We start from the raw sequence: 27,242 nt of genomic DNA, 5'->3' as shown, positions 1-27,242 counted from the left end.
AATAAATTATCCTTTCTGTGTCTTAATTTTCAAATCTTTGAAATGAAGCTGTTAGTCTAGATTAGAGCTCTAGAGTCAAAAGGGAACTCAAAGGCCATCTAGTCTGGCCCTCCCTCCCCCAGTTTACAAAAGCAGTGTTGGTGCCATGGCACAGTTATGATTTGCTTAAGGTCACAGGCATAGCAGACATCTGAGGTAAGGTTTGAACTCTGTCCTGTCACTGTTCTTTTTAGTCTGATACAAAACTTCATAGCTACATTGCAGCTCTAAGTCTGTGATCTTTTTGACTTTATAAATTCCAGTGCTTTATACTTTAAAGCAATAGTTAGCCAACAGAACTTAAGTAAAAACAAGCACAGCTTATTACTTTGCAAGATTCAGCAAGCATACATTGAAAGCAATATGTTTGCTGATATTTAATATTTAGAGTACTTATCCCTTAAATTATAACAAACCGTTAGGTTGATGACAATAATGTCAACACAAAAATAAACTAATATGTGGTTAGTTATACATATTAACCGTTCACATTCAGCTTTAGATAAATTGTGTCAGTAAATGCTGGGTGATAAATTTTGCTTTTAGTAGCAAGATAAAATAACCAGTTAGAATTTTTAGGAGTGAAGTCAGTCAGTGCCAATGTTTGTAGTAATCCATCACTGTGCTGGTCTTGTGAAGAAAACAAGTAATAATGATTCTCAACAGTGTGTTAAAGAATGGTTAACTATGTTGGAGCTAAGTCGTACTTCCATGAGCAGTGTAAGCATAACTGTTGTTGCTTGTATCTTGTTGTCTATAGTGTCAGGCCCTACATTTGGCATTTCTGGTTGCTTATTAGACGCCATACATTTATTCAGTAAAATTCTTAGTTCTCCACAAATGTCAGAAACAAATATTTAAAAAAAAAAAAAAGAAAAGCAACACAGCCATTAGTAGAACTATGTAATTTCTTAAAGTCATACTTTTAACATGTTTATTATATGCTAAAATATGCTAGGTGGCACAATGGCTAGTACCAAGCTGAAATCAGGAAGCTTGAGTTCAAATTCAGTCTCAAACACTTACTAGCTATGTGACCCAGAGCAAATCACTTACCCCTGTTTATCTCACTTTCTTCATCTGTAAAATGAACTACAAAATGAAATGGCAAATCACTCCAATACTTTTGCCAAGAAATCCTGAATGCTATCATGAAGAATCAGACACAAATGAAATAACTGAGCAACAACAAAATAAGTTCATAGTATTAATTGAAAACATAAAAATGAACACGATCTACTTCTTTTACTATCATATGTTATATGACATTATGAGCAAAATCTATCTATTCCTAGATTATTATTTTAGACTCTTTGTCTAAATTTTGTTAAAAAATTTGAATAAATGCATACATTTCTTTACCATATTTTGTCAGCAATTTTATGTTGAAATCTGTAATTTTTTTCCTTAATAGACACTACATTACACATTTAACAAATTGTAAGACATAGTTATATCTTATTTGAACAGTTTAGATTGAAATTGGATATGCCAACCATGTATCACCAGAAATATTTTCATAAAGCCTATTTATCCCGAAGAGATTCATAAACTGAGAATGAACCTGCATTCTTTGAGTGCACTTATTTTTGAGTAAATGCCTCCTATTTCTATGAGATAAACTACATTGTAGTGAAAAATCTATTAAAGCACACAATTGAAATAATTTCCAAAACAGAGAACTGTAAATGCTTCTTCCTTCCACTCTATCATCCCCCGATTATTACCTCTCGTCACTTATATCTAATAAAGTATCTGCAGATAAGCCTCTTTGTCCAACTTCTCAAAATCTTGGTTCATTATATTTTTGTGGGTTTTTATTATTTATGTTAGGACAGTTGTTATGAGTTATAAATGTGACCATTTGGCCCATTCTAAAAATTACTTTTAAAAATCTAATCTAAAACCTTAGGCAGGTAGATTGTTTAATTGGTGGAAGAACAAATGAAACCTGTAGGGCAAGAGGTTCTTACTCTTTTTGTGGTGGCAATCTGTTGGCAATCTGGTGAAGTCTGTGAACTCCTCATAATAATACTTTTAAATGTATAAAATAAAATACACAGGGTTATCAGGGTAACCCAGTTATAGTGAAATACAGTTATCATAATATTAAAAATTTCTTTACTAAATTTAGTATCGTGAAGGGTTTTTGTTTTGATTGAACTAGTTACTAGCTTTAATATTTTTAATGTCTAAACTCATAGAGGAAAAATGAATCAGATTTTTAGTGCTTCCATTTTGCATAGGACTTAAACATTGAGATCTAGCTTTTCTTTTGTTTGGTATTTTTTAGATAATCTTTTGTTAATTTTTAAAATATCAACTTGAAATTTTCAATTCACTTATGTATGTTCATTTTTCTTTCACCATGAAGTTATTGGTTAAAATTTTATTCTGTGAGATAGATTTATCAGTTCTTTTAGTCTTCATTCTCAATTACTTAAAATTTTGTTAGGACATTTATGTGTACTTTCATTTTAAACTGTCAGAATTTGTCAGCATGTATGGGAGAGAATACTAAAGAGAGATTCAAACTAAAACCAGGAATTATTCTTGACTTTTACTGTCTGACTACAGATTTTCTGCCATGCCTGAACTATAGAAACTGTGACCAACAGTTATTGAGCTCTTAAATTTAAATTTTTACAGTAAGATTCATTTATAACATGTAATTTTTTTTTACTTTAGTCTCTGTAGTTTTTTTTTTTTTGAGTTATATTCTCTGTTCCCTTTGCAAATACACATTCTTTCCCACACACACCCTATTCCTGTGATAAAATCTTTACTAATGTTATGAAAAAGGTACTTCCTGTAGAATTAGCCTTATTTCTGTGAATTTAATAGAAATGAGGATAAATCCTCAGAATTCTCACAAAAGATACCTGCTTCTCTTTGTATTATTTACTAAAATATGACCTATAGAAGATAAATCTGATAATTACATTTATGATACATCACATAAATCTTACCTCAGTCATATAAGTTCTTTTTACTGCCATTCTCCTTCATTTTCATTCCTGTCTCCCATCTCTTTTCTCATTTCTTCTTCCAACTTGTATAAAGTATACTGACCAGCTTATAGATTTCTTCTACTCTTCTCTAGCTTCAGATTCTGTAAGGGCTAATTCAAATGTCTTGGGCTTATCTTCACTTTGGAAACCCAAGGAAAACCAAAGCTTTTGCCAAATAACCAGCAAAGATTCAAGCTTGGAATGGTGAAACTCTGTTGTATGTGTGTATACATAGTTGTAAGCTTGAACTGTAAATATTTGGCTGCCTACAAGGCTTTTATATGTTGCATTTTGAAAATAATTATAAAGGCATTTTTGTAGAATGGGATTGTATAATGCAAATAGGTAAATTTTTGTTGAAATACATGAATTTTTGTGTTTTTTTTAACTCCCCTCTCCCTCCCCCCCCCCCCCCCCAGATAAAGGAGGCAGCTGACATTATTCAAAAGTTACACCTAATTGCCCAGGAGTTACCTTTTGATAGGTAAGTTTATTTGTCAGAATCCTAATATGGATGTAAGAATTTTTATTATAAACTATAATTTTTCCTATGTGATTAATTTTTTTTAAACTGATTTAAAGAAGGTTAGTTACGTGGCCCAGTGGATAGAGCACCAGCCCTGATGTTAGGATGACCTGGGTTCCAATCTGGCCTCAGACACTTAACACTTCCTAACAGTGTGACCCTAGTCATTAAGTCACTTAATCACAATTGCCTGGGGTTGGGGGGAAAGGAGGAGAAACTTATTTAAGAAATAGATTGTAAGATTTCTTATGAACTTATAAACTGATTTTAAAAAAAACTGATTTAAGTAATAGATTTTAAGATTTCTTATGAATTTATAAAATTATGTAAGTTTTTTTTTAAATCCTCTAGAATATTTGAAAGATAAATTTGATCAAAATTTAAGTGTTAATTATAGTTGGGGATTTTCTAGATCTTTTGATCCTCAATCTTTCTAATTTTATCTTTTTTGATACAAAAGATATGTAACACACCTTTCTGTAGCATATATGTAACACAGAAAGAACTTGTCAGTCAATTTTTTAACAAAATGAGGTAGTTAAAATGAGGACTCATTTCTTCAGTGCTATAATTGAGAATTGAATGTAATTCCAATGTTATAAAATGTTAATTTTCCCAGTCTTAACTTTTGCTGATGCATTAATATTTATCTTTTTTGGTTTATTTTATAGATTTTCTGAAGTAAAATCAAAAATAGCAAGTAAGTGAAAATCATTGTTTTTTTTACTTCAAAGCATAGAATTTTAGACCTTTGAAGAGCCATTACAGATCATCTAATCCAGCTCCCTTCAGTGAGCTGAATTAGTTAGATCTTCACTGATTGGCATAATTTAAATCCTGGTCTCTTGACTCCCAGGCTAGTACTCTTTCCTCTTTCATGCTGTTTATCATAGCAAATTAAAGTATTTTGAAAGTTCTAACTCAGTATATTCCTGAGGCTAATTGGCTTCTGATGCTTGATTTTGAGAAATTGAGAGCAAATCCTGGATTTCCAGGATAGCATGTGTTAATGCATTGTTATAATGAGTGGCTGTTTGATCATAAAAGAACAACGAAACTACATGCTTGCTCCTAGACTGGAAATGACTGAGAGACAATCCTAATAATCAGGTTCTATTTTTGATAGTATTGTATCTTGGATCAGTCTTGTGCCAAGTGTTATCAAGTTAGTTTAGCTAGACTTAATTTAACTTCAAGAATATTATTTACCAAATGTTACCATATGATTGACTCTGAATTAATTATAATAATATAATAAGTTTGATTTCATTAGTGCCTTTCCTAAAATGCAATACTCAGACCTGAATATCATATTGTAGAAGTGACATAGTATCTTTCTGGTTATTATCTTTCTGGCAGTGTAATTTAAGATTGCATTATATATTTTGGCTTTGACATTGAAAAATTTCTTGTTGAAAAAAAAATTGATCTTTAAGTTCCCTAAATTTTTTTGAAAAATTTTAAATAAACATCAGAGCATATCTTTTCCCATCACATATAAATGCAGTTTTTTTTTCTTTTAACTTAGGTATCGTACTTTTTCATTTATTTCTATTAAATTTCATATAGTGTGGAGTCAGAATCAAATGAGACCTGTGTTTAAATCCTGCCTCTTCTTTCTTAGCTATGTAGTCATAGACTACATAGCATTAAGTCATCTTAATGTCTCTGAGTCTCAATTTTTCCTATGAAACAATGATACTACTTTTTATAATTGCCTCATAGGGTCATGACATATATCAAGTGAAATAATAAATATAAATTATTTTGTAAACCATAAAGTGCCATTTAATCATTAGTTTGGTTTAGAGCAGTTAGAAAGAAGGGAACAAGAATTTATAAAGCATCTACTTTGTGTCTCACAATGTGTTTTACAAATATTGTTTAATCTAATCCTCACTATAATTCTGTAAGATAGGAGCTTTTATAATCCCTATTTTACACTGTAGGAAATTTGAGTCAGAGATAAAGAAGTGTGCAAGGAGCATATATCTAGTAAACATCTGAGCAATATATGAACTTAAGTCTTTTTGCCTTCTATACTTCACTACTAGGTGTCTCCTTTAGTCCATCTTTCTAGCACATTAGGTTGCCTTCTAGCTTTGTGTTATCCACAGATTTGATAAACTTGTGTACCTTCATCTAAAAATGTTGAAAAGAATACAGTCAAAAGGAGAGCATTCTGTGAGTTCAGTAGAGGTCTTTTTCCAGGTAAACTTTAAATTAACAGCCATTTTTGAAGAGTCATTTGTTATGTGCAAAGCATTATGTTTACACCTCTCAACACAGTCTCTGATTTTGAGGGGTATGTAGCAGTGGTGCTTGTGGTGATGACATGTGCTGAAATAATTAATATTATTATTAACTTATAATAAGTCAAAGGTGAGGTCTAAGCAAATTGCTATGGGAGATTTGGGAATGGACCAAGGAAAGTGAAGATGAGGAAGGAAGCTAAGTATGAAAATAAAGGAACACATGAGTATAGGTAGAAAATTGTAGAGCTGTTGTGTTTCACTGGCAAATACTATAGGGTTGGTAAAATCAACTGGAGCCATTAAGTTGAAAAGGTCTTGAGTGATAGGATTAGAAGTTTGTATCTTACTTTGCAGTGACTATTAGAGCATAGGTATGGTTTGCAAAGGATTGCCCATTCCTTATATTTGTATGTCCAGCACTTGCTGTATCATCTAGCACACAGGAGACATTTTAAATCAACGTTTGTTAAAACTGACCATTCTAGGGGCAGTTGGTGGCTCAGTGGATAGAGCACTAGCCCTGAAGTCAGGAGGACCTGCATTCAAATGTGGCCTCAGACACTTTAAACCTTTCTAACTGTGTGATCCTGGGCAAGTCAGTTAGCCCCAATTGCCTCAGCAAAAAACAAAACAAAACAAAAAAAAACCTGACCATTCTTGTAGCCAGCTGAACGTTTTTGAATAGAAGAATGAAGTATTCAACACACTTTAGGAGTATTATTCAGGCAGTGGTATGAAAGATAAATTGGTGGAGAGACTAGTGGGAAGATCAGTGAGGAGATTATTGAGATAGTCTAGGTGAGAAGAGATTAGGCTGGTTTTAGTGTTAATGGAAAGTAAGGTGCTAGAGATTATTATGAGGTAGAATCAATTAGGATTTGCTACTTGATTAGATGTAGGGAATGAATAGGAGAGAAGGGGCAAAGATAATACTGAGATTAAAGATTTCACATTATCAATTGAAATAGGTGACTAGAAAGAAAGGCAAGTTTTGCAGGAAAAGTAGTGATTTCACTTTGGGGCTTCTTGAAATTAAAATTCTTGTGGGACATTCAGATGAAGAATTGAGGGTCAGGAAAATGAGACAGGAAAAGAGTATTCTGAAGCCAGAGGAGGAAATATAATTAAATGTTTCCTTTTCATTCTCATTTATTTTTATCCAAATCTTTCTGTAAATTCCCTACAAATTATGCTGGACACCTTTTTCACATTATGGTTCCAGGGGCTCCATGTGGATGCTCTGTCAATTATTTTACACTCTCCCTACAAAATTGGCCCAACTCCTCTCTGATGATATCCTTAATTCTTTTTTTTTTTTTTTTTCGGTTCTTCATTGGTAATATGCCTACAGGCTCCTACTATGTGCTAACCCAATGCTTTTTGGATGCCTTTAGTTCTTCAGAAAGTGTAGCTGTGTGGCTTTGCAGATATTCAAGTGGATCTGTGCTCTCCTTTACTTGGAAGTTCCTTCCAGTAATGTAGTCACATTCTATAGGATTTTGGTCCATGTTTTCCCCAGAAGTTTGCCTGATGGCTACCCAACATTTTGAAGGTTTTCCTTATTTTTTTAATCACCTGTTGAAGGGAACCAGATGAGTGCTCTGGCTACTCACCTATCATTCTTTACTCTTGTCACATGACCAACCCCTCTTTTCTTCTTGTCATAAAGTTTTTTGACAATTTCCTTTACTCCCATTCCTCTTCCAAGTTCTTCATTAGTTATATGCTGCTGCCTGTCCTCTCCCAAAATGCATTTCTCTATTGCTTTTTCTATGATACTCATTTTTTTGTTTTTTTGGAAACATGGTATTACACAAAGCAACACTGAAAAAACATATTAGTACTGAAAAGATGGGCTTTTGCTTTCATGGAAATCTTGGGGTCAGTAAAGAACTTTCCATATTTTGGATAGCACATATTTTGGGTAGCATTCCTTCCATCTTGTCCATGGCCAGCTCTATTTTGTCTCAAATATATATATACTGTTAGAGTCTGTATGGCATCTATCGAAATACTTGTTGAAATCTAGACGGCAAATATACTTCATCTATTTAGTCATTCCTGTGTGGATGGACAGGCCGAATTCTTTGAATAATTATGTATCTCTTGTTCCAGGGCTTAAAGTCAACAATGTTAAACACAGACAGTAGCATCTATAGGTTCTCATTTTTTTTTTTTTGATTTGGACTTTATGCTGGTTCTTCTCCCGCAAACCCCTTTGACAAGTATGCTTCCTGATTTATGTCTTTATAGACATTTATCAGCAAACCATAGAAAAATAGTTATTGCTACTGTTAAAATTTTCAGTTATCTTTTGTGATTTTAATATATTCTTTTGTTAGAAGAGGGCCTTTAAATTGGTGTTTTGTTTTATTGAATAAGTTACTTTTTTTGTATCACCAAACAAAAAACCTAATGGATTTCTCTGGTCTTTACAATTTTCAGACTGTTGAATGACTATAAAGACTTGGTCTGCTATAGAATATCATTCAGGAAAAAATGACTTGTTCCTTTCTTTATACCTCTCATCACATATTGATGCACGTGTAGATTTTTTTTTTAAATCCAGACTAGTGATTTAATATGCTTACTTTTTCAGGGGTCCATTCCCTGTTAGCCGAATATGTTTTATTATCTCCATTCTGAAGATTATTCTCCTTTGTAAAGAACACAGCTAAAATTGGAGTTGGTTCCTTCCCACAATTATCCATTACAGTTTTGTATACACTGCAAGCAAGGGTGCTATCATCCTTTTTTGATCTTGCTCTTAATTCCAACATGACCAAAACAAACAAACACAAAATCCTCTTTTTCCATAGCTTTTATTGCCAGTCTCAGCTTCTCTGACTCTTTTGTTACAGAACTATAATACTTTTTTGTATTCATTCTCAGTTACTTGCCCTGAATTCTGTCATTTGTTCATTTTCTTTCTGAGTCTGAGCTTGTTCATTAACTCTCTTGCAACATTTGTGTCTTTAAACAACTTTCCTCTTTTTTTCCCTTCCTAATTTTTTATTTTGTTCTTTGATTTTCATTTTAGATGACTTCTCAGTGTTCTTGTGCGACTTTCCCTTTTATTTAAAATGTGAGGCCATTCAGCTCAACCTTGGATCACTTTAAAAATTACCTTGCTAGACTGTATATCTGATCATGCATATCTGGTGTCCCTTACTTACCTGTAACAACTCTGTATTAATGTGGTCCACAACTGGCAAATTCCTGTCATTTCCATGTCTCCAAGCAATACATCCTCGTGCAGTAGTTTTATTTGTTGCTTTCTGTTCCTTTGGAAATACTAAATTTCATAAAGCCAATCAAGAATTTGTTAGATGTTCTACTTTTAGCAGAAAGGGATGCCTCATAGATATCCAGTTTTTTCAACACAATCATTTCAACAAACATTTATGCAGTTTCTGTTAGCTTTTAAATTTGCTTCTGAAATTTTTAGTTAGGTGGTTTGTAGTCTGTAATAGTTATTACCACAATATTACTTCTATTTTTCCCTTTTTTCATCTTCATTTAAAAACTCTCTACTGGCTTCCTTCCTCAGGTTTCCTATATTTAAATAGGTTGGAATAATTTTATGTACAATTCCACTTTGCCTCCTTTTTATTTAATCTTTTTTGGTTGAACAGTATAAGCCTGAACTGCTATATTCTAGTCATGAAAGAAAAATCAATTATATATATATACTTTGGGGATTTGCCTCCTTGTTATAAAAGGTTTTCAACATTTTTTGTTTATTTCTCATGTGCTGAAAATTGTCATATTACTATGAAGGCAGGACTATTCTTTCTCCTTCTTTTCCTGGTTGTGGTATCTTATAAATTAATGAATATTTGTATTTTATTTGTCCTCTTCTGTCTTCTTTTACCTGCCATGCAACTATATCTAGGTATTTTACTTCTTCTTCTTCCCTTTTCTAGTTTTAAAGAAAACCTTTTTGATCAGCTCTGTTAGTGTTCAGACCAATATACCATTTTCTTCTTGTTTCAGACAGAAGGCCTCTATCTCTCATTCCTTTTCTCTCTCTCTCTTTGTCCTCTTTCTGTCAAGGTTATATTAAACCCTCTTGCCATGGGTTTATCATGTAGAATTAATGCAGGAGGAGCATGAATAAGAGGGGTGCAATTATTATTCTTTGTGTTATTATGTTTTACTTCAATTGATTTGAGGAAAATTACTGACTTTAAAATGTCAATGGTAGACACACTCATTTTACACAGCTCTTATTTCATATACCCCATACTTCTTTTTCTATTCTCCAATTTTTGTGGTATTTATTAAAATAGGGATATATCTGTCTTCACTATTACTCTTAAGAAGTTCATATACTTAAATATTTGCACATGACTTAGTTAAGAAAAGCTGAATTTTTTTTTTCCCTATTTAGGTAAGTACCATGATTTAGAATGTCAGCTTATTCAGGAGTTTACCAATGCTCAAAAAAGGGGTGAAATCTCCAGAATGAGAGAAGTGGCAGCAGTTTTACTTCACTTTAAGGTAAATATTTAAATTAAAACAACAACAACAAAACCTTTTATTGTTGCAAGTTTAAGACCAAAAACTGGAACTTCTGAAGTCTTTCATTTCTTTTAATCATAAAACATTTCTTTTTCATATGCTGTAAATGCTTCAGAATTATCATTTCAAATTCTTAGTGATTTGAGAAGTTTAAGAATGAACATGTGGATAGAAATCATGTTCCCAAATGTTAGGGCCTAAATTTTAAGACCAGTTTCTTTATAATAAATTAGCAAATAGAACCTAATGTTTTGAAATTTAGAAAAGAAAAGAAAGAGGTACCAAGCGTGCATATCATCAACCCAGTCTTCCTCTCCTTTTTTTGCGTTGGTATTCTTGTTTGGTGGGTAGATTTGAAAGGCTAGTTTTGGATTGATTTTTGTAAAATGTTGGAATATTTAGGGTTAATGAGTACCAGGGACATAGTTTTATAATAGAGCCATTTCCTGTACAAAATTTTATGTAAATTTTATAAAAATTCATCTTGCTCAGATATCATAATTTCTGTAATTTTTTTTTTCCTTAGGGTTATTCTCACTGTGTTGATGTATATATAAAGCAATGTCAAGAGGTAATATAGGGATTTTTAAATTTTTATTTTGTACTATTATATATAAATTGGTGCTCTTCAAAGATATGTAAAACTTATTGATTTGCTCTACTTTTTAGAATGCTAATTTGAGAAGTGATATATTTGAAGATACAGCAATACTCTGCCAACGTGTAAATAAGCAAGTTGGAGATATATTTAGTAGTCCAGAAACAGTACTGGCCAAACTTATACAAAATGTGTTTGAAATCAAATTACAGGTAATGTTTTTTTTTTTTTTTTAACACTCATAAGCTAAATAGTCTTTTAACTATTATGTGTATTATGAGGGGAAATATTCTCTGATTCAAAATATTGTAACTTAGAAATGTTAAGCATACTAGAGATCAGTCTCAAATCTAGTCACCTCCTATTTAATTAGAAAAAAAAAGCCCACAATCATTCTACTATAAAAGTACACTGTCACTAAAAAATATTCATTGAATTGTTTTCTAGTAGTGAATATGGATTGTTGTTTTACTTTCGTAGCCAGTATTGGCTCTATGAGAAGCGGGAAACTGGAATTGTAATATGGTTCTAGCTAAGAGGAAAGGAAAAAAATTGGAATCCAAAATCTTAAAAAATCAGTGTTGGAAACTGTTTTTGTGTGTATATGGAAAAATAAAATACGATTGATTTCTATGTGTATAATTTTTTTTCTAGAGTTTTGTGAAAGACCAGTTAGAAGAATGTAGGAAGTCTGATGCAGAACAGTATCTTAAAAATCTGTATGATCTTTATACAAGGTATATATGTATATATATATATATATATATATAATCTCTAGACTGTTTTATAATGTAAAAGGATTGTGGGTATTGTCATGAGGGCAATCCATGGAAATTTGATTTAAGTAAATTGAGAGGTAGCAGTGTTATTTGCTATTTTTAAAAGCAGTTGATAGTAATATTAAAGGTGCTTGGGGGAAGAGAGCTTATTATTATTCATATTCATATAAAATATGAGATTTTATCCCCTAATTTATGTGGAAGATGCTTTAAGCCTTTTAAAAAACACTTAGCTATATGTCTTTGAAAAGTATGTTGTGAATTAGAATCTTTAAAGTTGAATAAGTGTCATTTATGGTAAAGGACAGTCTTAGGATTGGTTACAAAAAAATCTCTCCTCTTTTATTATTAGGGTCATTCATGATGAGTAAAGCTTTGTTTAGAATACTTCTTAAATATTTTCTTTTCATGAAAATTCCCTGTATGGAAGGCAGTAACTTTGTTCAGAAATTCTGTATTCATTATTAACTGTAATTTCTACAATAAACAGAAAAATGCCCATTCACGAGATGGATCAAATAGGAAGAAGAGAAAACACTCTAAGAGGCAATTAGAGGAAGGCTGAAAAAAGAAAGCAGGGGGAGAATCCCTAAGCAGCATGATTGGAGTCTTTTTAGTATTTGTCCTGGGTGTCATAATATATGGAACAACTAAGTGATATCTATCATCCTCCTCCTTATTCTGAGTCCCTTTTAGTGCAATTTCTGGCTTTCTAATTTTATTTTTAGAGATCCGTAACAATTGCTAGTGGCAAATTATATTTGATAGTCCATCCTACCTCTAGAGCAACCCCTTCCATATTACCCAATCTATGCCATCCAGCTCTAAGAAGTGGTAGTTTGAAATAATTATCAAAATTAGTTGTAGAAATATACATACTAAATATAGATACTCCTTACTTTGGCTACTATATCCAAACATACATTAATCTTTTTTTCCTTCCTCCCTCTATGAAAAGAACTACCAATCTTTCCAGCAAGTTGATGGAGTTTAACTTAGGTACTGATAAACAGACTTTCTTGTCTAAGCTTATCAAATGCATTTTCATTTCCTATTTGGAGAACTATATTGAGGTGGAGATTGGTTATTTGAAAAGCAGAAGTGCTATGATCCTACAACGTTATTATGATTCAAAAAATCATCAAAAGAGATCCATTGGCACAGGAGGGTAAGTTTCAAAATGAATTTTATACAAGCAAAGAGAATTTTGGGGGGAATTGAGGCTATAATTTTTATTAGTTTACAATTTTTCTGGTGAAAAAAATTGTCAGTGCAAGTTGACCCTTCTTTCTGCAACTTATGGTATTACACAATTGCCCAGGACATTGAAAAGTTAAGTGATTTGCCCAGAGTCATATAGCCAGTAAGTATCTAATGCAAGACTTGATCCCAGATCTTTCTGACATTAAAGGTACCTCTCTATTTTACTCTGTTGGCCTTTCAACTTATATTTGAGCAAAAACAGGTTTCTAAATAATATTAATTCATTGAAAACATGTGGAAAAGAATTTTTTTAAAACAGCAATTTGGATATCCTAGTCAGCTAATAAAATCTTTTGAAATGTAATATTTGCATTCCTAGATGACAGTCATCTCCTGATAGTGAATTTTCTGATAATGAGCTTTATTAAATATAAGTAGATTAGTTCTAAGATTATAGATGCCAGGTCCTTGTTAGACTTATTACTAAAGAGCCTTTTCTGCCATAGTTTGTACTGACCTAGAGATTTTTGGCTTTTCAGTCATTTCTCCAGTTCATGATGAGGCATCAAACAGGAATGATCAGTGCACAGCCATAAACATAATGAATGCATAATTAATGTATGTTGAATTGAATTAATCTTCAGAAATTTCTTATGCCAAATGTGGTCTTCATGTTGATAAAATTTGTAATAATATTTGGGCATAAAATTGCTGTGTAAATATAATAGCTACTATAGTAGACCTGCAGTCTACTAGATTATTATAGATTATCATAGAAATCTATAATAGATTTCTGCTAGATTATTATAGAAAAATGGTTTTGTATAAACTTTAGAATTACAGCATGACTAACTTATCTGACAGTCTATTCTACCTGAAAAATAACTGAAATCCAGGAGAAAAAAGCAAAAAAAAAAAAAAAAAAAAAAAAAAGACTTTGATTATGCAAACTAGTTGTTGTTAGAGCTTATATCGTTTATTCATAAAAGAAACTCTTATTCAGTAGCTTTTAATTTTACTACTCTTTATGCAATATATTTAATAAAATTGATCATCTTGCTTCCCAACACATAATAGATTAGAAATAAGTATATCTTAGAAATGTGTATTCATCAGGAGATGGTATAAATAGGGACATTGACAATAAGAATAAAGGACCACTGATACTTTGAAACAGAAAATTTAGAAGAAATATAAAATGAAGACATGCGGCGATGAGGCTTTTCTTTTTCTCAGTAGCCCCTAAGGCATCATTGTATCACTGTCATAATCAAGAGATAAGGATAAATTGTGACTAAAATATAAGATTGATAAATAGATAGATAGATGTGATAATAATATATAAGAAAACAGAAAGTTTAACACATTTTTTAGAAAGGTCTGAATAGTCAAATATAATGTGTTTATATATTGTAATTATATATATAGTCAAACAAATATAATAGTCAAAATAAGTTAAATAAGGATGTAAAACACTGTTGGCTGGAAATATGCTTATATAGAGTAGCTCATTCCCCAGAGATGCTTAATTATTAATATGGTATATAGTTATAATACCAGAATTTTAGAATGGAAGGGATCTTAAAAGAACACCTTTTTACATACTTTTAAATTACAGATAAGGAAATGAAACTAATCATGCAACTACTTCCTAGAAGAATCAGAAGTAGAGTCTAAGGCTGTTCACTCCCATCATACTTACTTCATAGCATATTAATTATAATTTTAAATTTAAAATCTATGTTTAATGGAAATATTTTTATTTTATATGGAATTCTAGTATTCAAGATCTGAAAGAGAGAATCAGGCTACGGACCAATTTGCCACTTGGGCCCAGTATTGATACACATGGTGAAACCTTCCTTTCCCAAGAAGTGGTAGTTAATCTTTTACAGGAAACTAAGCAAGCCTTTGAAAGATGTCATAGGGTAAGAATTATTGCAGATTAATTTTGTATATATTATATTTATACTTCAATGGTTCCTTTAAGCTCCTTGGTATGGGTACTTGCTCCTTTGATATAGCCATTTGCACCTTCTCACTTTGTACAAGTCTTTCACAGGTTCTTCTATAAATACTGAATCTTTAATGATCTAGTCTACATTCTGAAGACCTTCTTTTATAGGTCATTTAACATTGATTCCATAGATGCCATTGCAGCTCTAGAGCTGTATTTGTAATTTTTTCATTCTTTACAATTACATACTTCCTTGATATATTCAAGCTACTTCTTGTGCCCTAATCATTTGTTATATCCTATATAACCCACTGACGGTGTATTTCTCTCCACTTCCTTTTATGTCACTCATAATTTTCTTTGCAATCAGAGATACAGAAGATCACATAAGTAGCTCTGTTCTCAAATACAGAAAAAATGTTTCCTTTAATCCTGAAGACAAATTGTAACATTATTTTAGAGAATAACATTAATGGTAAATGCTTTAGGATTTTACATTATAGGACATTTCTTACAAAATTTTAACTGAAACTTTTAAAACTGAAACATTTAAAAAATATCTTTCCTTAATGCTTTGGCACATAATAAAAACTTACACACACACACACGTGTGCGCGCGCACATTTGTGTCTAATGCTAGGATGGGAGGGGATGAGGAAGAGACAGGAGAAAATAAAGGAAAAAGTTCCATGATAATTGTATCATATATTTAAAAGGAATAGCAAGTCATACATAATACATTTGCAGTTCCATGTACAATTTTTTTTCCTGTTCTGCTCTGTTATGGAAATGCTTATGTTTTTCTTAAGCACAGAAAATGACAATTTAAAAAAATTAATAAATGTTTCAATTAAATGTGAAATTAAGATGTGAATAAAGTACATAAAAGACCTTTAATTTTGGTTGGATTCAAGGACATGGAATACTGAAGTATTTTCATCTTTTTTTGATAATGGCCTTCTCTCTCTTCCTCACATGTAACATCCCATGTCCCACCTCTGCTTTTTTCATTGGCTCTCCATTCTGTCCAAAGTGAGATCTCTCCTTATCTCATTTTCATAGAGTCTCTGTCTTTAATATGAAACTTAGGCACCATCCTTGATGTGGAACTTTTTTTACTTTTCCCCTGAATTGCTAGTGACTTTTCCCTCCCCAAATAGCATGTATTTAAGTACTTTGTATATATTTCTACTTAATCATTTTATATTTATTCTGTTTGTTTATATGTCTACGTCTTGCCTCCATTAAATATATAAGCCTTTTATGAGTAGGGAATGTTTTTTTTCTTCTATTTTCCACTGTTTAACATAGCATTTTTGCATATGATAGGTGCTTAGTAAATGTGTTGATTGATATATAAGTCATAGGCATCTAATTTTGGATTAACATTCATATTCTATAAAGACAGAGGCTAAAAATCTTAAGATAAACCTAGACCTTTTTGTCAAATCCCCAAATTCTGATATATATATATATATATGTATGTATTATATATACATATGTTTTTTTTTGTTTGTTTTCAAAAGCTTTCTGACCCATCTGATTTGCCAAGGAATGCCTTTAGAATTTTTACTGTTCTTGTGGAATTTTTGTGTATTGAGCATATTGATTATGCCTTGGAAACAGGACTTGCTGGTAAGTACAATATCTTCTCTTAATATATGCATATTAGTGGATAAAGTATTAAAAATACTAGACATTTCTGTATATAGAATCCATATTTTTAGAATTAAATGATGCAGTATACTGAAATCTGTTTTTAAGAAATAAAATCAAAACTTCATAATTTTAAAAATCATTAGTGTAAGATTAATTTGAAATGTCTTGTTATAAAATGATTATGAGCTTAATATTAATTTCTGTATTATCTTTAAAAGGTGATTTACTATTTATTTCTTAATACTGTTTATTGATCAACTGACTAATCAGATAAATTCATCATGGTTCAAGATATTAATTTATTTTAATAGCTGATTTTAATATACATTCACTTACATTTTAGGAATTCCTTCTTCAGATTCTAAAAATGCAAATCTCTACTTTTTGGATGTTGTGCAACAAGCCAATACTATTTTTCACCTTTTTGACAAGCAATTTAATGATCACCTTATGCCACTGATAAGGTCAGTCAAATCTTTTAATTCATGTTAGTGATGGTCTACTCTGATGGGTTGAATATTTTTACACAGATAAGGTGGCTGGCTAGCTCTCCATCTTGATCTTGTGAATATAGATCTATTTGCTCAGTTATAGTTTCATAGCTAAGCTACTCCATATTGTCACATCTTATCATCAGCTTCCTAAACAAATGTTTCCTACTGAGTGACCAGAAGGAATTTCAAAATCACTGTATCTAAAACAAAATTCATTTCTTCTGAAACCTACCTCTCTTCCTAATTTTATTGTTTCCATCAAGGCTACCACATTTGTTACCACATATACAATCCTATCCTCGCATACTAGACAAAAAGTCTTAGTGAAGTTTTAAACTACTAAACCTTAAAATTTTTGCTAAGACTTTTAGGAGAACCTTTATGCCCTATATTTAACCATTTCAACTATACACTATTCTCTACTCTTGAATTATTCATTCCCTTATTCTATTGTTCTTCACTTGCCAAAACTAAGCCTTGGATTACTCCTGCCATCTGCTGCCGATTGGAGCTGGAAAAAGTAAAATGCTTTTGATTGAGTTCATAATTTATATGTTAACTATCTTTACCTGGCCCTCATGGCAGCAGAGGAATCCTTTTATTCCTCCCTGATTAATAACTCATCACTCTTCCCAGGAGTCTTTTAAACCTCTTCTCCTCAAGTCTTCTTCAACTTCCCTTTTCCCACCTTCTTAACTAAGGACTCTCACTACTTCACTGAGAATATCTAGGCCATTTACTCTGAATTCCCTCTTCTCCCCTTCTCTTCATCTCAAAATAAAATTTCCCCTATTCTTTATGTCCCATAGATTCTGATAATGGCACGGCCCTTCTCTTTGCCAAGATCAGTCTCTCTGAATGTTCTTGATAACATCTCCTCCAGCAAATTGCCTCTTAAGCATCTTGTTTTTTCTCTACCCTAGATCTAGCTCTTGTCACCTCTTATATAGACTGTTATAAGAACCTCCTAATTGTTCTGTATGCCACAAAGAACCATAATCCACATAGCTAACATATTAATATATCTAAAATATGAGCTTGGCTGTATGACTCTCTATTGTTGCTGTGATCAAATACAAACTCTATTTTTGGCATTTAGAGCCCTTTATAATTCTTTTCTATTCGAATATAAAAATATTCTAATTTATCTTTCTAAGCTTATATATGACTTCCCTTCACCTACTCTGTAGGCTAGCCAAACTGGCCTATTTGCCATTCCTCATAAATATGATGGGTCTCTCTTTGTCATTCTTTTATATAGTCTGCTCCCTTCCTTCTTCCTCTACCAGCCTTCCCTATATTTGCAGTGACCTTATTTCTTCTGTTCGTTCCCTTTCATCAAGGTGTTCCCTTATCTCCTCTAGCTCTTCTCTCTTCCCTCTCCTAAAATTACCTCATGTTTACTTTGTATCTATTTATATGTTTGTTGTTTTCCCCTGTGGATTGTAAATTCTTTTAGGTAGGGATTTTTATATGCTTGGTTTTGTATCCTTAAGTGCTTAGCACATGGTGACCACTTGATAAATATTTATTCATTGGTTTTTCTTGAGATATTTTAGCTGAAAGGCATTGTACTTTAGGAAAGAATGTACTACATATATTATATCTAGGATATACTATAACATATTTAACATGTATAAGACTGCCTGCCATCTAGGGGAGGGAGTGGAGAGAGGGAAGGGAAAAGTCAGAATAGAAGTGAGTGCAAGGGATAATGTTGTAAAAAATTATCCATGCATATGTTCTGTCAATAAAAAGTTATAATATAAAATATATGTATATATTTCAACAATTAAAAAAAAAAAAAGAGGGAGAATATGCTGTTCTTAGAAGAACTGGGTTTAAGTTCTAGCTCTGCCACCTTAGTATTTGTGATTATGAGGAAGTTATTTACAATCTTTAAACTTCACATCTAAAATTGTAATAATTCTACCAGACATATCCCACCAGGATGTTACAAAGATCAGATAAGTTCCCTTTCTTCTCCTGCTTCTTGTTTTTCCTCTTTTCATCTCTTCTCTGTCTCCCTCCTCCCTACCCATACAATTTGTAGTGAATTCCTGTTCATTAATTCGTGTATCTATCTTTTCTTTGTTACCATTGTCACAAACCTAATTCATTCCCCTCATTCCCTGTTAACTGGATTATTGTAATAATGACCTAACTGCTATCTCCATCTTCAGGATTTGCCATCATTCTTCCTCTTCTAATCAGTTTAAATTTTCCAGTGTAAAACTCTACTTACATCATTTCATTACTCAAAAATTTTTAGTTTTTCACATAGTTTAATAAATAAAAGCTCTATATGATGTTTCCAAGCTACCTTAACAGTCTTCTTTCATGCTTTGCTGTTTTGTATACTCAGATTTATACAAAAACTATAGTGTTTTAAGAAGGAGGAAGGAAAAAAAACCTCTGCTTTTCATGAACCATACTACATTAGATTGAAAAAAACCTGGCAGTTTGTGTGAGGTGATCTAGTCCAGTTCTAGATTTATCAAAATCCTATTCAGTCCTTTGATTTCTAGCCCAGATACCACCTTATTATGGTGCTTTCCTTAATACCTCCACCAGTGAAAGAGCTAGCCCTCCTCGATATTGTTAGAGTACATAATTTGTCCAATGAGTAGATTTTTAAATGCAACATTTATGACAGCCTTTGTTTAATGTTTTAGATCATTCCAGTGTCACAAAATATCTACCATCCCCATGTGTCTCTCTATTGATACAACAAAGATTGGGGAGGAGGTTGTACTATTGCTTTTGATTTGGTACTAAAAAGAACGTTGATTTTTCAATTATGTTTTATCAGAGCATCATATATTCATATAATTATCAAAGTATAAATATTTTATGAGAAGTGGTATATTGTGAGAGACTAGTTCAGTTAATATCTCATTGTTAATATCTTGTCCATTGATAATTTCAAGATCACATTCTAAAAAGTATAGTATCAATATCTTAGTTTTATTTAAATTAAGGATTCCTTTTGATTTTTGAATAATATAATACAATTTTTTGTTTTAATTCTCTTTGGAGAATTCTGGTAATTTAAAAATTATTTTGATAATGAATCTGTAATCTTATTTTTGTAGGTCAGTATAGATGTTAATTCTCTCCAATAATAGAAATCATAATCCTTGTGTGTGTTTCTCGTCCATTCTTTCCTGTGGTCTCCAAAAATTCTATCCCATGGAATTTAACAAGTGACATAGAAGCTCCCCTACCCCCCCTCCCCCCAGCCTTTTTGACATTGCACAGATACTATTATAGCATTACAAGCTAATCAGAGGATGCTATATATTATATTACTGGCTCTTTTATTTTCCCTGTCATACATTTCTCTGATGATACTATCATTTCTCTTGCTCATTTCTATGTTTAGATTGTTTCACCTTGCCTGTACCTACCATATACCAATCCGTTGGCTTTTGAATGATTGTACTTTTAATTTTGCATGTCACTTGAGTGATACTTTATTGAAAATTAAATCTTTTTATATTCATTTACTGTTTTTGAGTTGCATAGAGCCTTGCACATAGACATAGTCTGTCTATAAATGTGATAATTTGTTGAATGGAAAAGAATATTCCTTGTCTTTACTTACTGCTTGGGTACTTAGATGCAAGACTAGACTATTTTTAAAAAAGCAAGATTTTAGATTTTTCAAATAAGTAACAACATTATATTTTTTCCTTAAATATTTAACAGCTCTTCTCCTAAATTATCTGAATGCCTCCAGAAGAAAAAAGATATAATTGAACAAATGGAGATGAAACTAGATACTGGTATTGATAGGCAAGTTGCATTGACAATATTTTTACTCTTGAATTGTTGTGTTGTTATTTGCATATGGTGTGTTTGTTTTTAATTTTGGAAAATTGTTGAGAATTCATTTTTAACACAGTTTGAAATTGAAAGCTCTTTATCTTTTACTTCCTAGCAAAAGATTCCTCTCTCTTCCAAAAAAAAAAAAAAAAAAAACCTCCTCTACAACATTTTTTAAAAGATTTAATTTGAAGTTTAAATTTCTAGAATTTATATATATGTATTTATGTATATAGATATATACATATTTTGAGCAAGCAGTAAAATTAATTCCTTAAAAGTATCTTGCGTATAGGATGATTGGGAGGGGCAGGAGAGAAGAGAACAAAAGTAAGTTCCAAACTAAATTTTGGACTTCTGGTCTCTTTTATACTACATAAAATTTAGCATTAAAAAAAAAGAAAGAAAGAAAGAAAAAAGGAAATATATTTAGGACAAATAGACCATATTAGTTGGACAGAATTTTGGCTTAGAAGAACCTTTATTAAAAATATTGTTCTGTCTACTGTTTTTAAAATGGGCTATGCCAAGAAAAACTATACATTGTAAACCCTTCCAGTTTTGAGTTATCCTCCCTGATAAATTTGTTCTATACTATAATTATATATACATATAACCACTATAAACATATATACCATATAAGTTTATATTAAAGCCTTCATGTGTAACAAGCAACTGAAGTCCTTTCTTCTTCTGACAATTTTTCCTATATGTGTTAAAAAAAAAAAAAAAAAAAAAGTCAAGCCACTTCCTAACCATCTTTCTCTATAAATAATCCTACTTCCTTATAGGCTTTCTCTATAGGTATTGTTTCCAATATGTTAATTGATCTGTTTGCTTATATGCTCTTTTATGCTTGTAATTTCCCTTTTTTTTTTTTTTTGGTGCCATTTCATTTAAATACTAAAATACCTAAGCTGCTATCTGTCTGCTAAGTGTATCTGCTCCAAGTGGTGGTTAGTGTGATGAAATGATTTGAAACTATGTCATATTCAGGATCGATGTCTTTTAGTCAGTGTCCCTTCTAAAATGTTACTCTCATAATCTCGCAAAGAATATCACTTGGAAGTCATTTTTTATTAGTGCAGCCTGTGTCACTTTGTTGATATTGAGCTCATCATATGCATAGTGCTATTGATTTGCCAGATTTTCTTTTCTGCCTTATCTTCTGTCTCCCAAATAAATATTCTTTTATCAAAAAGTAACATATTGCTTTATAATGCCATCATTTTAATTGCCTAAAAACTTTATACTCAGTACCATCACTCTTGTTTGTATCACTTCACGTGTGCCTTCTCAACGGAAAATGAGGTGGGAAGGGATGGAGACAATCTGGAACTCAAAAGTTTTTAAAACAAATGTAAAAAACTGTTTTACAATATCAGTACTTTCTGCCTGCCCCATCTGTGTTTAATACTTGAAATATATCACTCACAAAATTTAAAAATTTAGTCTAGTCTGTCTTCCTTTTAAGAAGAAACTGGGACCCAGATAAGTTATGTGATTTACTCAAGGTCACTTATTAGTGATAGAGCCAGAACTAGATCCTGGTTTTTATATGTTCTTTCCACTGATCTGTGCTGCTCATGATGCATTTTTTTTCCCCTTACCACTTTCACTTCATGTTTTATTGTTACAGTTAAATTTTGATCAGCCAGAATCCTTATTAATTGAATTTGGTTTTATCACTTCACTAAGAGGTGAGAAATAAATCACAGGAAATCAAAGAGATTTAATTATTGTACAGCTACCAAATTGTACTTCTTATTCAGACAAAATAGTAGACATTTTAGAATGATTTTATCAGCAAAAATTGACTCAAAAATATTTTCTTTTCATGAATATAAGTGAACAAGGGCAGAGAAGTTCTAACTTTGAAAGAGAGGGAATGAATTGTTCCCTATTTAGTGAATTTAGAAGTGTTTTAATTCTTTCTGCTTAATTCTTTTCACTTCTATAGTGATGGTTTTCTGAATTATATGATAGTTGTCTTGAAATACTGTGCAAATGATGATTTCTTCTCTGTTCTAAGGCAAGCAAATAATAAAGCAGATCTAGTTTAACATTGTGGAATTATATAATTCAAAGTAAAAATAATTTTAACATTGTAAGGAACTTTAATAATTAAAAATTCAAGCATATTTGTTTTTTCAACTTTGAAGGACATTGAATTGTATGGTTGGACAGATGAAGCATATCTTGACTGCAGAACAAAAGAAGACCGACTTTAAACCAGAAGATGAAAATAATGTTCTGATTCAGTACACTAATGTGAGTGATATTAACTATAGTTTTGTTAATAATTATAGATGCTTTAACATACTTTTGACAGAACTTTAAGATACTTTTGAAAGGTAATATATATTTCTTTAAATATCATTATGCTGTAAAATTTTTCTTTTATTAGAAATTAGAGGCAGTTTTTTAATTGATCTGATAGATATTTCCATGTTATAATTGTACAAAATTTTTTCAGGCATGTGTTAAAGTCTGTGGTTATGTTAGGAAGCAAGTGGAAAAGATAAGAAATTCCATGGATGGAAAAAATGTAGACACAGTTTTGATGGAATTTGGAGTACGTTTTCATCGACTTATTTATGAACATCTTCAGCAATATTCCTATAGTTGTATGGGTGGCATGTTAGCAATTTGTGATGTGGCTGAATACAGGAAATGTGCCAAAGACTTCAAGGTAAGCAAGCTACTAAACATTTTAAACATTTTCTTAAAATGTATCAGCCCAACAAAATTTTTATTATTTTCTCTTTTATTTTCTCTGATCATTATAATGCGTATTATTAGATGAATTTCATTACAGTGGGTTTCATAGTCTTAAAGAAGCAGAGTGTCAGTATTTTGATATTTTCTGAATGTTTTGTTTGGATATTTAATTTCATTTAGGCCTAGCCTTTTTTTCAGGTCTTGTAGCCCATATTGATAAGTATGACTGGCATATAATGTGTATTATGCATCAGGAAAAAATCCATAATTTAATTATTTTTTTTTTCTCTTTTTTTTTCCATATTTCTTAATTTCTGTAGTCAGTTTTAAAATCATTTTCTTATGAAGTTTTCAACTAAATTTTTTCATTTCATATTTACCTTTAGACAGTAAAAGTATACATTAATCATAACTAACCCTATTACAGTAAAAATATTTCTTTGAATGATTTTGATATTGTGTTTGCAAATAAATCAAAATTTATTTTAAAATCTTTGTGTTTTTAAGCTTGAGTTGCTTTTAATATTGTAATTTGCCACAAACAAACAAAACCATTTCTTCTGAGGGGTAAATAATTAAAAATAGTTTTTCAGTCTTCTCATCAAACTAGTGTTTATCTATTTAATAATTTTTTTCCTTCTCTCAATTCAGATTCCACTGGTATTACAGCTTTTTGATACCCTGCATGCACTTTGCAATCTTCTGGTAGTAGCCCCAGATAATTTAAAGCAGGTCTGCTCTGGAGAACAACTTGCAAATCTGGACAAGAACATACTTCACTCCTTTGTGCAACTGCGGGCTGACTATCGATCTGCCCGCCTGGCTCGGCATTTCAGCTGAGGTTGAATTTGAAAAAGAAACTTAATGTACTTTGCCCAAGCCTTGATTTTTAGAAAGCACAGAGGATTCCTTACTGAATAGCCACATTTTTACAGGAAAATGACTTTTCAGAACAATATGGCAGCCATATTTAAACTTGAGATTTTAATAGGGGAAATGGAGACATAGTCACATTTTGCAATTTTTTTCTCCTAATGATTTCAGCCAAACCTTGTATTGTAAATTTCTTGTCACTGTTTTCACCATGCAAGGTATTTATGTGGGAAAGTAAACAAGACATTACTTTGTTTATCTTTGTTTATTATCAGATTTCATTTGTGACTTTAACTGATGTTTTAGCACAGGTTTAAAGCTGATTCCAAAATACATTTGTTCATCAGTTTTAATGATTTTTTTCACATTCACCAATCATTAATCAAATTCTTTTAGTTGTTCCTAAGTAACACTCCATCATCTAACATGTTATCCTATTTTTTAAATTTCTGCAATTTTTCTGAGATATAACACTAATCTACAAACATGTAATAAACTAAATTGGTGAAGCTGTTTTATATAGATATTAGTCAGGGACCTTCAACAGTGTATTTGCTTTTGGCTTAACTCAAGAAGATTTATAATATCTTGTTTGGTACATAAATCTTAAAATATGTCCTATCAAGAACTATATATAGCCATCCCATTTTAGATTTTGTTACTCTAACATATAAAGTAGGATGTATCTTTATAGAAAGGACTACTTTTTTATTTTAAAATTATAAGGGAAATAAAAGGATGAGATCAAATTTAAAGACATGAAAATGTTGATTTTTAGGAGCAGTGCTGTTTTAAAGATTCCTATCTTTAAAAAATGAATATTCAAAAAGTCTGCCTTCCACTTTAAGTTGAATTGGAGGTTGATAGCCAACTAATCTTTAAGACAGATTTATTACCAAGACTGGTGGCCCAGATTCTACAACTTCTGCCTCTCTCCTTCCTTACGATATTTCTGTAATGGATTCCCATTTTAGGCAAATGATTGAGTCAACCTAATGTAGTGATAGTAGATTAAAATGCTTAGGATCACTTTGCCACCCAAGTGGAAATTTAGAGTGTAACTGAGCAAGTTCTCTGCTTAATTAAACAGTAAGAAAACATTCTGTATCACCTACTTTTTTTTTTTTAACTAATCTCTATTTTCTGTTCCTAGTCTCTTTTCTAGAACACCTTCAACTTACACTAATGTCCTTTAAAACACACACACATGTGCACGCTTCTACTTTCCATTTTCAGAAATTGGTTATCTTTTGAAAAATCTTTTATTAACAATTACTTGTCCTCACCCAGATTCTTGAAAATCTCTAAACCTTGGGGATAGATATAATGCGAGTCACTATTGGCTGGATTTTCTTCATTTTATTCTTAGCACAGTATTATCAAGGTAAGCAAGGGAAATTTAAAGTAAGCCACATTTTGTGAAAGCATTCTAGGAAACTGACAGCATTAAACAGCTGTATAGTTCTGTTTCTTGGTGAAGACAAAACCACAGCAAGTTTTGAATAATAGAAAAAGGTACATTTATGTACTATTGCCATTTTAGAAAGCTTTGATATGAATTCAAATGATACCTCTGTTACTTAAAGCCAACAATTTTAAAGCATTGGCTTTAGTGGCCACTTAAAAACTTTGTATACTGTGTCAATTTGTAAACACTTCAATTATTAAATAAAACATTAGATGTCATTTTAAGACTTCAAATCATAGATGTGCTTCAAAATTTGTGTGTTTGAGTTCATTTTAAAGATGTAAAATATATACTTGTTTAAATATTTTGTTAGCCATATTTTCCATGTTTGAGTTCTGTGCAATATTTTCATTATGTCCATTACGAAGATAGTGACAGAAAAACCCACAGTACTTAAAATTTAGACATGTAAACATCCTTGTTCAATAAACAAAATTCCCTAAACTTGTTTTTTTATTTCATTTTTTTCTTTTTTCAAATATTTTCACATTGCAATTGGTAAATTACTTATATGAAAGAAAATTTTAAAATACTTTTTTCCTTTAGGTTTCATAGCTTAAATTTTTCTCTTAACATTAACTTTCATCTAAAAGTTGGGTTTCAGACATATTCCAGGCTTTGAAAATTAACTGTCCAAATGTCATCTCTTAAAAAAGAAAAATAAATTTATCCATATTATCCAAACAATATGTGTTCGTTAACCAAATAAAATGTAAGACAATTTTTGTGTTATTTTACACCATCACAACAAAATGAAATTTGGGAAAGAATGTATACATTTAATTTAAAAAATAGTTCATTTTTTTTGGATAATGAAATTTTAAGCTAAAAATATCCATTTGGTTAAGAACTGTGACCAAAATTTTAGTAAGGTATATCTGTATGCATATGTAGTCTTAATTACATTAAAATTAAGCAAATAAATTGTTAAAAAGCTTAAAAATTAAAATGTCACATTTTTCAAATGTTTCAAGTAAAGCAATAGAAAATATGGAGAACAACATTAGTTTCCAAAGAAAGTCTCTAATTTGTGTAATGAAGACAACCACATTGAATGATTGTTTCATAAAGAAGAATCATAAAATCATAATCATAAAATAATAAATTATCAGAATAATAAAATAATAAATTAGACCTTAAAATTACCTGATTCTTTTAGACACCACTTCTAAATAGGTGTTTGAACCATTTAGAACATATGGTGTGTCTCTCCTTAAAAATTTCCAAAGATGGAATTACCAGGATTTTGTTTCATACTATATAGTAAAAAATATTTTAGCTTTTGCTGTCTTTTCTGACAAATTATA

At 31.2% G+C, this 27,242-nt stretch overlaps 1 protein-coding gene across 1 annotated transcript in view; it reads left to right on the top strand.

Moving 5' to 3' along the window:
* The window catches only part of EXOC5 (exocyst complex component 5), a 50,327-nt gene extending 23,948 nt beyond the window's left edge, over positions 1 to 26,379 (top strand). Inside the window, exons 5-18 of the mRNA XM_051977724.1 lie at positions 3,470 to 3,534; positions 4,248 to 4,276; positions 10,225 to 10,334; positions 10,882 to 10,926; positions 11,025 to 11,165; positions 11,608 to 11,690; positions 12,691 to 12,900; positions 14,716 to 14,863; positions 16,419 to 16,527; positions 16,895 to 17,015; positions 20,757 to 20,843; positions 23,036 to 23,144; positions 23,350 to 23,565; positions 24,246 to 26,379. Of these exons, the coding sequence (XP_051833684.1) occupies positions 3,470 to 3,534; positions 4,248 to 4,276; positions 10,225 to 10,334; positions 10,882 to 10,926; positions 11,025 to 11,165; positions 11,608 to 11,690; positions 12,691 to 12,900; positions 14,716 to 14,863; positions 16,419 to 16,527; positions 16,895 to 17,015; positions 20,757 to 20,843; positions 23,036 to 23,144; positions 23,350 to 23,565; positions 24,246 to 24,434 (1,662 nt within the window). The 3' untranslated portion in view covers positions 24,435 to 26,379. The remainder of the gene's footprint in view (positions 1 to 3,469; positions 3,535 to 4,247; positions 4,277 to 10,224; positions 10,335 to 10,881; positions 10,927 to 11,024; positions 11,166 to 11,607; positions 11,691 to 12,690; positions 12,901 to 14,715; positions 14,864 to 16,418; positions 16,528 to 16,894; positions 17,016 to 20,756; positions 20,844 to 23,035; positions 23,145 to 23,349; positions 23,566 to 24,245) is intronic.
* The last annotated feature ends 863 nt before the right edge of the window (positions 26,380 to 27,242 follow it).

This window comes from Antechinus flavipes, chromosome 2, assembly GCF_016432865.1.
Source record: "Antechinus flavipes isolate AdamAnt ecotype Samford, QLD, Australia chromosome 2, AdamAnt_v2, whole genome shotgun sequence".
In the NCBI taxonomy this organism is placed as follows: Eukaryota; Metazoa; Chordata; class Mammalia; order Dasyuromorphia; family Dasyuridae; genus Antechinus; species Antechinus flavipes.
This window is presented reverse-complemented; position numbering and strand designations above follow the sequence as displayed.